This window comes from Orycteropus afer, unplaced genomic scaffold (assembly GCF_000298275.1).
Source record: "Orycteropus afer afer isolate SDZICR_OR568_19922 unplaced genomic scaffold, OryAfe1.0 scaffold00014, whole genome shotgun sequence".
Classification (NCBI taxonomy): domain Eukaryota; kingdom Metazoa; phylum Chordata; class Mammalia; order Tubulidentata; family Orycteropodidae; genus Orycteropus; species Orycteropus afer.
The window spans coordinates 2006365-2020299 of NW_006921601.1; the positions used below are offsets into that span (position 1 = coordinate 2006365).

A 13935-nucleotide genomic window follows, 5' to 3' on the forward strand; every position below is an offset into this window, starting at 1 on the left:
GGGGAATGTGGGGGAGGGGCAAGCAGTGAAAGATGACAGAGGTCAGCCAGGAAAAGGGATTACTCCAAGTGTAAGGAATAATACTAGAAGGCCAGTGTGTGATGGTGAAGAATGACAGAAGATCTGGTGAGGTGGGTAGATGCAAATCAAGGAGGATCTTGTATTTCAGGCTAAGGTTTTTATTTTAATTATTTTTAAATAAAATAAAAGGGTTTTATATTAGGTCGATGGAAAAGCATTGAAGCGTTTTAAGCAGGGGAGTACCATGTTCACCCTTGCATTTTACAAGGTCACCTTTGGCTGCACAGTGGAGAATAGGTAAGAAGAAAGCAGTATCAGAAGTATGGAGATCAGTTATGGCAGAGCTGAGGTAGCCCAGGTAGTAGATAACTATGGCTTGGATTAGAGTAGTGGAAGCAGGAATGGAGAAAAGTGCATAGGTTTAGTAAATATTCAGGAGGTGAAAATTTACAGAAATCAGTGATCAATTGAACAATTGGCTACGAAAATATAAAGGATGATCTCCAGGTTTCTGCTTGAGAAAATGAAAAAAAATCCAGAAACATCACCCATTTACTGGTAGCCCAAGAGAATACTTGTTTTCTAAACCCCATTGAACAAAAAGCCTACAATTTCTAGTAAAATTTCTTCAGGTAGTCAGAGGCATGAGATAAGATGTGGGTCCATGGGGGTCTAATTAGCTAGGATATAGAAAGGAAGATCTATAGTTTACCTGTACACCTTCCTCCCAATGTATTTGATACACATAGTCTTCTTGAATTCCTGATTCCCTCTTGGGTCTGCAAAGGCTCCTGAACCTTAGGGAGTCAGACCTGTGCCTTTCACTTCTCCTTTCTCTACTGTTGTCTCTTCCTCCCTTCTGATACTCTTCCTGGTGTGGTAGCAACCAATAATCTATGAGCCATCTCAAACTCTGTCTATGGTTCTGACCAATTCTGGATCCTTCTGAGAAAGCCCACTGCCACTGAGTCTATTCCAACTCATAGCAACTCCTATTGGGTTTCCAAGGCTGAAAATCTTTGTGGAAGTAAATTGCTTCATCTTCCTCCCATGGAGCAGTTGGTGGGTTTGAACCATCAACCTTCTGGTTAGCAGCCAAATAACTTGCCCACAATGCCGCCAGAGCTCCTTTCTGAGAGAGCAGCCTTTTAAAATTACTGCTTTAGAGATCTATAATTGAAACAAAACAAAACAAAAACTGGAAACAAATCCATCCAGAGTCACTGTTACTAAGAGTAACGGCTTTCTGCTATTTGGTTTGATAGATGAGCTAATTAGGAAAGTATTACCAGGTAACGGGGACCCAGGTCCCCTCGATGGAATGATGGATCTTTCATCTCTATTAACAGCAAAGACATTTCTGAAGCAAAGTCAGCCTTAACCACTACCACACTTAAATATTGCTTTCATACTGTAATTTTTCTTGTAGTTGATCCAATAAATTCCCTTTCTTCTGGGTGGTTGTTTTCATCTGGAAAATCTGTAAGAAGTAAAATTTTCCCACATATTATATGAATTCATAAGTCAGATGCTAGGCCTAGCAAGGACTTCCATAACACCCTCCTTCAACAAGACTATTTTAGCACATATTCAGAAAGAATGCCAGTGTGAGAAGAGAAGAGGGCTGAGGACTGAACTTTAGAAATACCAGCATTTAGGAAGCCAGCAGAGGAAGCAAAGGTCAAGAAGAAAGTTGAGAAGGAACAGCAGGGTAAGAGAAGACTCAAGAAAGAGTAATGTCATGGAAGTAATCCAAGGGAAGAAAGACTTTCAAGGAGGAGAAGTGGTCAAAAGCATCAAATGCAGCAAAGATTTCCAATAAGGTCAGGACAAAGAAGGGTATGATGAATTTGGCAACATGGATATAATCAGTATCAGTGGAAAATGGAGAGAGAAGCTATAATGCAATGAACTGAATACAAGGAAAATGATGAAGTAGAATAAATAAATGCAGGGCCCCCTTTCGAGAAAATTGGAAGGAAAAATAGGCAGTAGTTAGAGAGTGATAGACAAATCTGTCCTGGAGAAAGTGCAACCGGAATGCTCCTTGGAAGCAAGAATGGCCAGACTTTGTCTCACCTACTTTGGTCATGTCGTCAGAAGGAACCATTCCCTGGAGAAGGATGTCGTGCTTGGTAAGGTGGAGGGTCAGTGAAAAAGGGAAAGGCCCTCAACAAGATGGGTTGACACAGTGGCTCCAACAATGGGTGCAGGTATAGCAAGGATCGTGAGGCTGGCACAGGACCAGGCAGTGTTTCCGTTGTAGGTGGTGTTGCTATGAGTCAGAGCCAACTCGATGGCACCTAATAACAACCACAGAGAGTGATGGGAGTTCCTGGGTGGTGGGTGCAAATGGTTAATGTGCTCGACTGCTGACTGAAAGGTTGGAAATTCAAGTCCACTTAGAGACACGTTGGAAGGAAGGTCAGGTGATCTACTTCCAAAAGTTCAGCCATTGAAGACCCCAGGGAGCAACAACTAGTACACAATTAAAGAGAATGTTGATACATGGTGGGAAAAAAAAAAAAAAAGAAAGAAAGAAAGAACTGATGTCACTGAACAATTTGTGTAGAAATTGTCAAATGAGAATAGAATTTGCTATGTAAACTTTCACAAAAACACAATAAAATATTATTTACAAAATAGCAAGGAAACCCCAGGGAGCCCAGTAGTCCTCTGACACACCATTCCATCCTGACATGGGCTCTCCATGAACAGAGGTCAACTCAACAGCAACAGTTTTCTGTTTTTGTTTTGAGAATATGTGACGTTAAAGGTTTTGGTTTTGTCTTTTTATTTTTAAGATGAGAGAGACTTGAACATGGATCTATACTGTAAGAAAGACACCAGTAGAGAGTTTGAAAATAAAGAAAATAGAAGATGGGAGACAGGGTAAAATCCTAGAGGAAGTGAGAGGACCTGAGACCAAAGATTCATGTAGAGAATTGGACTCCTTCACTTTACAGACTGAAACAAAGGGGTAAGTGTGAGAGTGTATGTGGGGTAATTAATAAGGTGGGGCACAGGGAGAACAAGAAAAACCTCACAAAATAATTATTATCCTGTCATAGGTATCTGCTGTTGTCCCCACCATTGTTATCTGGCCAGCATCCATTCCCCCTTTTGTTGGTAATAGCACATCAATTTACTTTAAAGACCCATCCCCTCCCCACTCATAGTTTATATGGTTCATATGGGAATCATTTCTGTTCCACAATCCACTTCAATAATGGGCTCCTAACCTAGGATTTTGGGTTTAACCTAGGATTAGCCCTTGAGAGTCAAAGTGATCACTTCAGAGATGGGCACATGACTCAATTTGGGGCAATGAAAGTCAGACCCAGAATATTCTTGAAACTACTGGGCAAGGGGCGCTTGTAGAATGGAAGCTGGTAGACACTTTGCCACCGTTAAAGATGAGCCTGCCAACTGAAAGAAGGTGAAGCTGTGGGATGGAGAGAGACAGTTCCTGAATAACCTCTATCTGAGACCTATATTAAGCTCTGCGTAAAGTCAAGATGCGCCCCTGAATTTTTCATTTATACAAATCAATAAATTCCCTTTTTGCTTATGGCAGTTTGAGATGGGTTTTATCACTTGCAACCAAGAGTTATGATGAATATATGTGGCAGATATTGCCTGCTAGTGCTCATCCACACATCCATTCTTGTATAATCTCTCCTGGACCAGGAAAGATTATACCAGGGCTGGAAATTTAAAAACCACATTTCTCAGACTCCCTTGTCAGCTTGGTTCTGGTTAGGTTTTGCCGACAGGAACTCTCACGTGAAGTTTGAAGGTGGGAAGAGAGAAGCCCTTCTCCTTCTGCAATGCCTTGGCAACATCTGGCAGTGGCTCCTGCCTAGTGAAAGTGGGAGTGGATCCAGCAACATCTTCATTTTGGGCAAATTTAGGGGCTTCAGCTTGATCCTTAGGCAATACTTTATCTTCCTTCTGCTCCTCTAAAGCAAGCTGGTAGTTTCCTAATCTCTGAATTACCCCCATTTTCCCTCTTAAGCTCCTCCAGACCTTCCCACACCTTTGTAACAAATTCCTGGCATTAAACATTTCTCTGCTTGGAATATATAGAGTGGTTTCTGTTTCATTATTGAACATTGCTTAATACAATATGCAATCAGTTTTGAGCACACATACAAATGAGGCTCAGAGAAGTTGAGTAGGTTTCTCAAAGCCACATCTTTCTCCTGAGGAGTGGCTGGTGGGTTTCAACTGCCGACCTTTCATTTAGCAGCCAAGTGCTTAACCACTGTGCCATGAGGCCTTCTTATGGTAGTACACATTAGATATTAGTATATATTTGCTAAAGGAATTGCATAAGTTCTACTCATGTTTAGAAATCAGCCCAAGTGCTATGTCATATATGAAGTCTTTTCTGATCCCCCACCCATCCCAGATATTGCAGATTCCATGCCCCTCCCTACCATCTTGGTGCATATAGTCTTCCATTTTCATATCTATCTCACTTTATTGTGTTTATCTGGTACCCTGTTTGTGTTCTTCTCCTGATTGTGATAGAGTGGAAGATCCTTGAAATTAAGGACTGTATTGCCCCTTTGCTGGACACATCGTTTTGCACATAGGAGGTGCTAAGTGAGTGGAGGAAATAGAGTGGTCCTTTACTGGAAATTCCTTGGGGATAAGTTAGAGGCTTCCATGTGTTATAATAGGTGGGAGGAGAAGAGAAAGAGACAGCCACTAAAATAGAGAGGAGGAAGTTAACTTTTAGTACCAGAGTTTGCTAGTAACCGTTTACACACCTCTAGGCTCCCTGATACGATGCAGTGGTGGCCCCAGCTGTAGCATACAGACCTAAACAGGCCCAGACCTCAGACTCTGGCCTTGTCTCCACTTTTCAAGCTGAAGGAAAGGAAACCATTAGGAGATAACTATCCAGACACCGTCAAAGATGAAGAGGAAAACTCAAGATACTCCTTAGGAGTAGATCTTGCAGTCCTTACATCTGGCCCCAAACCCTGTTCTCAGTCCCAGCCAGTTTCCAGTCCTAAGTGGAACCTGGCCTGAGGGGGCTAGATATATCCCACCCACCCTCCTCAGCACTCAAGGAATGAGGGAACATTTAGGCAGTTTTCCTGAACTAGAAAGTTTTGGAGCCCATCTGGAGCCACTGCTTGGCCTTATCTTCCAGTGCAAAGCCCTCAATGGCAGTCAGACTTTGCCAGTCCACTCCTCTACCCACTAAAGTCCCATAAACAAGGGGCCACCATGTCAAGAGGGGCTAAATCTGAGCCAGGTGAGGCATGGGCCAGGGCCCCTTTCAGAATGAATCCAAGGGATAGATTTGAATCTATATTCACTGTTGCTAAACCAAAAAAACCAAACTCACTGCCGTCAAGTCAGATCTGACTTACAGTGACCCCTCCTCGGGTTTCTGAGGCAGCATCTCTACAGAAGTAGATTGCCCAGTCTTCCTTCTGAGAAGTGGTTAGCAGTCAAACTCCTTAGGCACTATGCCATGAGAGCTCCTATTCACTGTTGCTGGGAGTAGATAATATTGCACCCATTTTATAGAAGGGGCAATTGGGGTTAGAAGAGGAAGCATAGAGTAAAGGCTCCCTGCTGGGGTCTCAGGGTATTATATGAGCAAAACAAAAAACCTCCCAGCCTCAGCTGTCCCTGCCAGTGTAAGAAGGTATGAAAGAGGAAAAGAGTCTCACCTGAGACCCAGCTGCCTGTAATCTACACCCAATCCCCAATCAAACTGGTCGTCAGCAAGTTTGTGACTAGTAAAGAACCAAGCACTTTAGCCTAGACCAAGGTGACACTTGCTAGTCTAGATGGTATAGACACTATGGTCCTGGGGGGAGGGTGTCAGATGCTGTCTGCAAGCAGGACTCCTGAGGCCCTCGCTGTACTTCCCAGGGTACCCTGCATCTGCATCTATGTTCCAAGATGCCAAGTCCCTCTCTCCTCTTTCCTCCCTCTAACTTGCCTCTGATACCCAGCTGGCATTTCTCAGCTTCCCCAACCTCAATCTCATTCCCTTTGTTATGCCCAGTTCATGAGAACTAAAGCCTTGTCTGCTGGTGTGGTGCTGCCTGAACCACGTGAAGCCTCAATTTGAGGGCTCCCAAATAGAAGCTCCTCAGATGGCAACTCTAACTCAGGCCACTTTGCACAGGCACAGAAGCCCCAGGCCTGATCATTCTTTACACCTTGGGGCCACTATGCTCAATTATTAGTGGGTTGAGTCAAAGTTCCTAGCTCTGCCTCTTACTTGCTGTGCAAACTCCACTTTCCTCTTCCTGCTCTGGTCTTCTGTTTCCCGCTGTGTGTAGATAGTCTGGAAGAATCCAGTTTATGATCTGGATTTAGAAATCATTTGTGAAGAAATGAGGTTGATCCTCAGCTGTTCTTTCCATTGATTCCCACTGTCTTTTTTGAGCTTTAGAATCTCAAAAGAAATATAGTTAACATCTTAATTCAAAGAAGTAAGATTGGTCCACAACCACAGGCTCAAGTGAAGGAACATTCTGGCTTTATTGTAAAGAAACTGGGGATATAGTTTGGCCAGACTCACTTCAGGAAGCCCGTACGTGATTACAGCCAAGAAGGCTGGCCACTGTCTGGGGCTGAGGCAGGACCTCAGCTGCATTTAGTTTGTCCACATCACTGTAGCAGTAAACATTGGAGCCATGGATGAGGTACAGGCTGGGACCATTGGCAGAACATGAGCTGACGCCTAGGGACTTTTCCACACACAGGGCCCCATCAACCTTCTTATGGGGCCAATGGAGCTCCGTCCATTTGGCTTGAGCTCCTAACTTCAGGTCCAGCCACCACAGCCGCTCTCCTGAAAAGAAATCATCCAACATAACATGGCTTCTATGTCAAGGGGACCCTGATCCACCCTTTGCATGCCCTAGTGGGGATCTGTGCCATGACAGGAGATCATGATACCCCTTAGCACCCAGAAGCCTTACCTGCCATGACGTGGAGCCGAGAAGAACCAGGACAGGTAAAGGCTGCATCCACAGCATCAAGATTCATCCCCTGAGGGCTCCCAAGTTCCTTTTCCAGCCGCTTTGGATAACCACTTACTAGGGTATAGCCTCCCTTTGTCAAGAAGACATACACCTGGGTGCCCTGGAAGACAAAGTACATTAATCAACATAGAGCTGGATAACCTTTCCCTAGTCTCCACCTCAGGCCTCTCCCTAGGCCAGCACACACCTGGACCAGATAGAGTTTGTCCTCCCAGGAAAATGCAGCATCCACCGTGGAAGGGCCCTGGAGCCACTGATGAATAATGGGCCAGCTATGCCATCCATCCCGGCTGGTGTCCAGACGCCAGTAGTGGGACCCTGTGGGCAACAGGAATGAGTCTAGTGGTGGTGATAGATGGCCAAACAATGAAGAGGCTAGCGACAGATGCAAAGGGTCAGTCCTGAAGAGGGGGAGAGAATGCATCCAGAAGCCAAGAAGAAGAATACCAATATGAGAGGGAGGAGAACAGGATTTGGGCAGCAATGGGTATTGTGACTCAATTAGAGCTGGTATCAGTAGGGACTAACAGAAAGACAGGCATGAAAAACAGTGGTCAAGTTGCCAGGTAAGGCAAGTATCACTGAGTTTGGTGAGGGGCTCCCTAAGCCTTTCAGTGTGTGCAGTGGTGTGGTCATAGACGATGAGATATAATGGCCAGAAGTTAAAAGGAAACACCACCACAAGCTTCTACTGAGTTTCCTCATTCTGGGCAGGAGAGTGAGGGAGTAGCCAGGCTAGCATCCCAATTTCCTTCTCCTCTTCACATAGCAACTTATTAGAGGAATTGTCTAGGTTGCCTTTTATACTTTCTTAGTCAACCCACTCCAATTATGCTTTTGTTTCCTTTCTCCACTGAAATTATTCTTATCAAGCCACCAGTATTTTCCATTTTGCCAAATCCAATACTCAGTTCTCTGTCTTCATCTTACTCTAACTCTCCATACCATTTAACTGCTCACTACTTCTTTCTTCTTTAAGTATCTTTTTTTTTTTTCTTTCAATCTAGGATTCTGTGATACCAGCCTGTATCTAAATATTGGGACCTCAGTAGGGCTTTAGTTTGGGCCTCTTCTCTTCTTTGTCTACTCTCACTGCCTCAATAACCTCACCTAGGCCCCAGGCTTTGAATGTCATCTATATGCTAATGCATCTCAATCTATTTTCTTCAGCTCTGACCTCTCCCTTGAGCTTCAGACTCAAATTCAATTGCCTACATGACATGCCCATTTGGCTGTTTCATTAGGCACCTCAAGCCTAACCTGTCCACAATGATTACTGCCTCCACCAAGTACACAGAAACACACACACACACACACACACATGCATGCATGCATATACACACACTCCTCTAGTCCTCCTGTTGTTGTTGTTGTTGTTATTTGCCATCGAGTCGGCCCCGACTCATAGCGACCCCTCCTTGGGTTTCCGAGGCAGTATCACTACAGAAGTAGGATTGCCCAACCTTCCTTCCGAGGAGTGGCTGGTGGGTTTGAACCTCCAGCCTTCTGGTCTCTCCCAATTTTAGAAAATAAAACCACCATCTCCCCAGTCCCAAAAAGTTGAGTTATTCTTGAAACTTCTCCTTTCCCTTCTTCACTGTGACCAATATCCCTTCTATCATTAATCTGTCAGCTTTATCTCCAAAATATATCATCAATACATCTCACCACCTTCACTGTTGTCATCCTATCCAAGCCACCATCACTTCTTACCTAGACTAGAGTTGTTGTTGTTGTTGTTGTTATGTGCCGTCGAGTCAGACTAGAGTAGGAACTACTAACTGGACTTCCTGCTTACATAATTGTATCCCTATGACTTATTCTCCACCAGAAGCCAGGATGATCTTCTAAAAAATAAATCAGAACATATCCTGTCTTTGATCATAATCCTCTCATGACTTCCTTTCATAGCTGAAAATCCTTAGCAGGTCTGTGTAATGTGGGTTTACCTCATTCTCTGATAACTTTCAGGATACCTTCTTGCTCCCTCACTCAGCTCCAGTCACACTGGTTTTCCTTCCTGATTCCTCAAATACATTGATTCCAGCAAAGTTATCTGCTGTTAATTTTACCTCAAGTGCATTTTCTTCTGTGCTTCGTTTATTGAGTTGTCTGTTGCCATCAAGTCAATTCTGACTCATCATGACCCCATGTATTACAGAGTAGAAGCGAATTACAGAATTACAGTTTTCTTGACTGTAATCTTATGCAAGCAGTTCACCAGGCCTTTTCTTCCACAGTACTGCTGGGTGGGTTTGAACCACAAACCTTTAGATTGACAGTCAAGTACAACCATTTGCTTGCACCACCTAGGCTCCTTCCTCCTATGCTTTGCACAGCTAATTCATTTTCATCACTGAAATCTCAGCTCAAATATCATCTCCTCAGAGAAGGGACCTCCTCATTCTGCTCACCTCTATCCCATTATCCTGTCTTATTTCCATCAGAGCGCTTAATCCTCTCTGAAAGTATTCCCTTTTCTTCTTTCTCTTCATTGGGGCTCTCTCTCCATCTTGCAGGCTCTATGAGGATGGGCATCTTGTCTGTCATGTTGACTTCTATAACTGAGTACCTGAAACAATGCCCAGTGTTGATCAGGTGCTCAATTAAGATTTATTCAATTAAATGGGTGGTGTTTTCACTACAGCCACAAATGCTCTATAGCTATGTACTAGGCATGTTGTGGTGACTGACATACACAACTTCCCCTCCTGCTGAAACTACGCTGCTCACTGTCTCCTACTTTAAGAACCAGTGGAGAAGGGTTAACTGATAAGCTCCTAACCAATCAGTAGCCAAATATAGGCTGGCCAGCAACCACTTTAATATAGTCTGGTATGAAAATATGACCTGGGACAATTAGATATCCTCTAATTCTGGAATTCTGACTAGAAAAAGCAGAGCAACTGAGGCAGTTATCAGTTGGAGCTGAAGCTGAAAGTAAAGAGAAGGAGGAGAGAAGATGGCCCATGTGCAAGTCAAAGTTATGAAGCAGCAGAAAGAATAAATAAGAAGCTATGAGGTAAAGAGAAAGATCAGAGAAAGGAGACCACCAGTCCCTTGTTAAATAGCTGGGTCACATTTGTGCTTTCACCGAGATAGTATGTCCTCACCTCAGCTGGGCATTTTCAATATAACAGTGCTCTCTCAACAGCTGTGGGACATAGCTAATACTTTTGATTCAGGAATAAAAAGCAATCACCAACTTCAGTTGCATCCTCATTTCGGCCCAAGGCCTTCCTACAGTTCTGTGATCTTCCCGTGGCTGGGCATTTTCCCTAAATCTCAGAGTGGTCACTGGGGCCTTGATTTCTCAACCTACCTCTCAACCTTATTTTGTCTATGTGCTCTTTTCATAGCTTACGTTCTCCTGACAGACACTCTCATGCTCTTCTATGGCACTGTTCTCAGTATAGCTCTTTATTTTCACCACAGGGTATGTTTTCATCATGGCTTTTTTATTATGGCATGTGTTCCTGATGAGGGAATATGATCTTCCTGTGGCTGTGGATTTTTTCATTATAACTGGGCAGTCATATCTGACCAGACTTGTCCAGGGAGTAGGAGGAAAAAAAGTATTTTCATATTCTATATTCTCACCAGGAGCTCTGGTGGCATAGTGGTTAAAACTTTTGGCTGCTAACCAAAAGATCTTTGGTTCAAATCCACCAGCCACTCACTCCATGGGAGAAAGATGAGGCAGCCTGCTTTTGTAAAGACTTACAGCCTAGGAAACCCTATGGGGCAGTTCCATCCTGTCCTATAGGGTTGCTGTGAGTCAGAATTGACTTGATTGCAGTGGGTTTGTTTTTGTTATTGTTGTTGCTTTTTGTTTGTTTATATTCCCACCACTACCTTGTATTTGCATCTGATTATGTGTATACATCATAAGCTGGGTATAACATGATTGTTCACTCCTTCTATTGCAACTGTTCTCAAGTGTGGAGCAAGACTCATTACAACCTGCCTGCTTCACCCCAGAACATCTCTAGATATTATTAGATGGCATTTACCAACTGATATCACAGGTCAGGAGAGGCGTATCTCCATCAGCTTCTCAGAGGGGAAACCTCAGGCTAGAAAGCCACATTTTAAAGTGCCTAGGGTACCCAACACTTTTTCTCTGCAATGAGAATAACTCATCTACAAGGAATGCTGTGCCAAGGCACCTAGGAAAAGATAAATGCCTGTGAGTACAACTTCAAGGGGAACCAGAAGACCTGGTAAGACATGGCACAAGGGGGATATGAGAAGAGAGCTATAGATGTGCTGAGAGGTAGACAGATGGATGAAGTTAGGGATTTGGACAATGAGAAACAAGATTGAGGAATACACAAAAGAAGAGATGAGAGACATGTAAGAGAATGTTAAGGATAGGGGAGAGATGGGGCAAGATAAGGATGCAGAGATAAAGATGGCAGAAATAGATCAGGGATGGAAGACCCAAGTGAAAGAGAGGAGAGGTGAGGAGGGCAGAGCAGGGGGAATTGGGGAACATCTCTTACCACTGAAGGCATAGGTGGCGCCATGGATATCAGATAGTAGTGCAGACAAGACGAGATCTGGGCTACAGCGCTCAGGGATATTCCCATGGTGGGTCTCATTTCCGTGTCCAGGGCCATGACCTTGGGGGAGGGTAGAGAAATAGGTGAGGAGAAGGAACATAGAGGGAGGCCAGAAATCAGAGTGAGGTCTGACGTAAAAGAGAAGGCTGGGATCCGTGGAAGGGTGGGCTTCATATGAGGACCTGAGAGAAGAGCCAAGATGGAAATGGGGCTACGGTAAAAGCCAAGATGTAACACAGAGTTAAGATGGGAGCTGTGGCTCATGGTAGGGGATCTGGACAAATTCCAGTGGGTACCAGGGGCTACAACTTTCTCACCTCTGCCAGGACAGGTCATGAAGTAGTCTCGGGCATCCAGAGGGTACCTGGGAGGCACCTCTCCCGTGACAGGGTTGAAACGCAGGAACTGGTTTCCCTGGAAGCAGTAGTAGCGGCCCAGCCATCGCAGGGCAGAGGAGCAGTTCCCCACAGCTGGCCAGGAACGCTCCTTTTTGGTTCCCGTTGTAAAGTCCCAAAACCACTTGTGGTTACCTTTGTTCAATCAACAAGCATTCAGTGAGGTCAGGCTATGTCCACCCTGTGCTCGCACTGGGTCTCAAGACACACCAATATGGTCCTGACCAACATGGAGCACCCAACCAGCAAGGAGACAGTTGAGGAAAGTGAAAATATAGTAAAGTGCAGCAGTAAAGTTCACATGATCAACTCAATAAAGGGCAGGGGGAAGAGTCAGGGAAAACTTCCCACAGGAAGTGAAACAAACTGAAATCTAAAGAGAGGGAGATGGAACTCCAGAGAGAAGAAAGAACCTAAAGCATGAAGCAAATTGTACATACAGAGAACAGCAAAGAGTTGCTAGAACACAGAATTCAAGGTAAGGGTAAATAAGAGGTGGAGCTGGAGGGGCATGGGGACATTTATATACCAGGCTAAGGAGCATAGATGTGTTCTGAGGGTCACAGGGAACAATGAGAGATTTTAGCAAAATTATGCCCAGTTTAAAAAAAAAAAAAGTTGTTGTGAAATTAATTCCAACTCATGGCGACCCCATGTGTTGCAGAATAGAACTGCACTCCATAAGGGTTTCAAGGCTGTGACCTTTCAGAAATAGACTGCCAGGCCTTTCTTCCCAGGTACCTCTAGGTGGATTCAAGTTGCCAACCTCTCAGTTAGTAGTCAAGCACTTAAATGTTTGTGCCACTCAGGAAGTCCTTACACCCTGTTTCCTCCCCTCACTTGACCTCTAGACCAAACTGGTTTCTCCATATATTCTCTTCCTTGTTATTGTTGTTGTTGTTATGTGCTGTCATAATGGTATCACCAGCATCACCATCACTGCCTCTACAACCATCATTACTAACACCACTACCACTGGCACTGCCAACTTACCCCCAGCTCTCAGATTCCAGTCTAGACTGACCTTGGAAGAAGAAGACACCCTCCTCTTGGCATTCTCCACGGGGACATTCCACAGCTGCATCCAGTGGGGATGGGATTCCAGGAAATTCATCTTGGAGCAATTTTGGATATTCTTTCTCCTTCTTAGGAGGGTACACCCAGACTTTGTCTCCCTGTATACAAAAGCACTCTGTTTAACTCTGCACTCCCAGATACTGCCACTCTGAATTCACACCCAGCACTTACACAATACCCTCCTGCAGCCCCCCACATTCTCAGTCCATCTGCAGGCAACAATATGCCTTCCCCTTGCACCAGAGTGATTGTTCATAGTCAGATGTGGGCATGTGTTAAGGCAATTGTGCCTGCGTTTTCACAAGATATTGCCTTAACGCATGCATGCATCTGCTATGAACAATCACTCTGGTGTCACACATTTCTGTAATACAATCAGTCTTGGCAAACACCCCCAAATCACCTACGCACTCACACATTCGTTTTGTTATTCATTCAAGAAACAATTGCTGAATGCAAACTATACACCAGGTGCTATGCTTGGCATGGGAAAAAGGGATGACAAGACCCTGCCTCTGCCTTTAAGAAGTTTACCATGCAAAAGCAAGAAGAATACAGACAATCCTAGCCATGGACCCACCAAGATGGGGAGCATGCAGAGTGCAGTGGGGGTCCAGGGGGAGTGTCTAAGTCACCTAAAGAAGTTCCGAAGGCTTCACATAAGAGGAAGCATTTTGGCCAAAAGTTGAAAACTGAGCAGCAATTATCCAGGTAGACAAGTGAGGAAAGGGTGTTACCAGCAGAAGGAGCAGCATAAGAGGGAGCCTAGACATAAGGACGGGAGCTCTGGTGGCATAGTGCCTAAGGCACTTGACTGCTAACCAGAAGGCTGGCGGTTCAAACCCACCAGCC

General features: G+C 44.5%; 1 protein-coding gene across 1 annotated transcript in view; it reads right to left on the minus strand.

Moving 5' to 3' along the window:
- Nucleotides 1–6581: 6581 nt before the first annotated feature.
- HPX (hemopexin) overlaps nucleotides 6582–13935 on the minus strand; it is a 9723-nt gene continuing 2369 nt past the window's right edge. The window contains exons 5-10 of the mRNA XM_007956436.1: nucleotides 13031–13181; nucleotides 11929–12141; nucleotides 11552–11671; nucleotides 7234–7364; nucleotides 6984–7146; nucleotides 6582–6853 (exon numbers count right to left, since the gene is read on the minus strand). Of these exons, the coding sequence (XP_007954627.1) occupies nucleotides 6582–6853; nucleotides 6984–7146; nucleotides 7234–7364; nucleotides 11552–11671; nucleotides 11929–12141; nucleotides 13031–13181 (1050 nt within the window). The remainder of the gene's footprint in view (nucleotides 6854–6983; nucleotides 7147–7233; nucleotides 7365–11551; nucleotides 11672–11928; nucleotides 12142–13030; nucleotides 13182–13935) is intronic.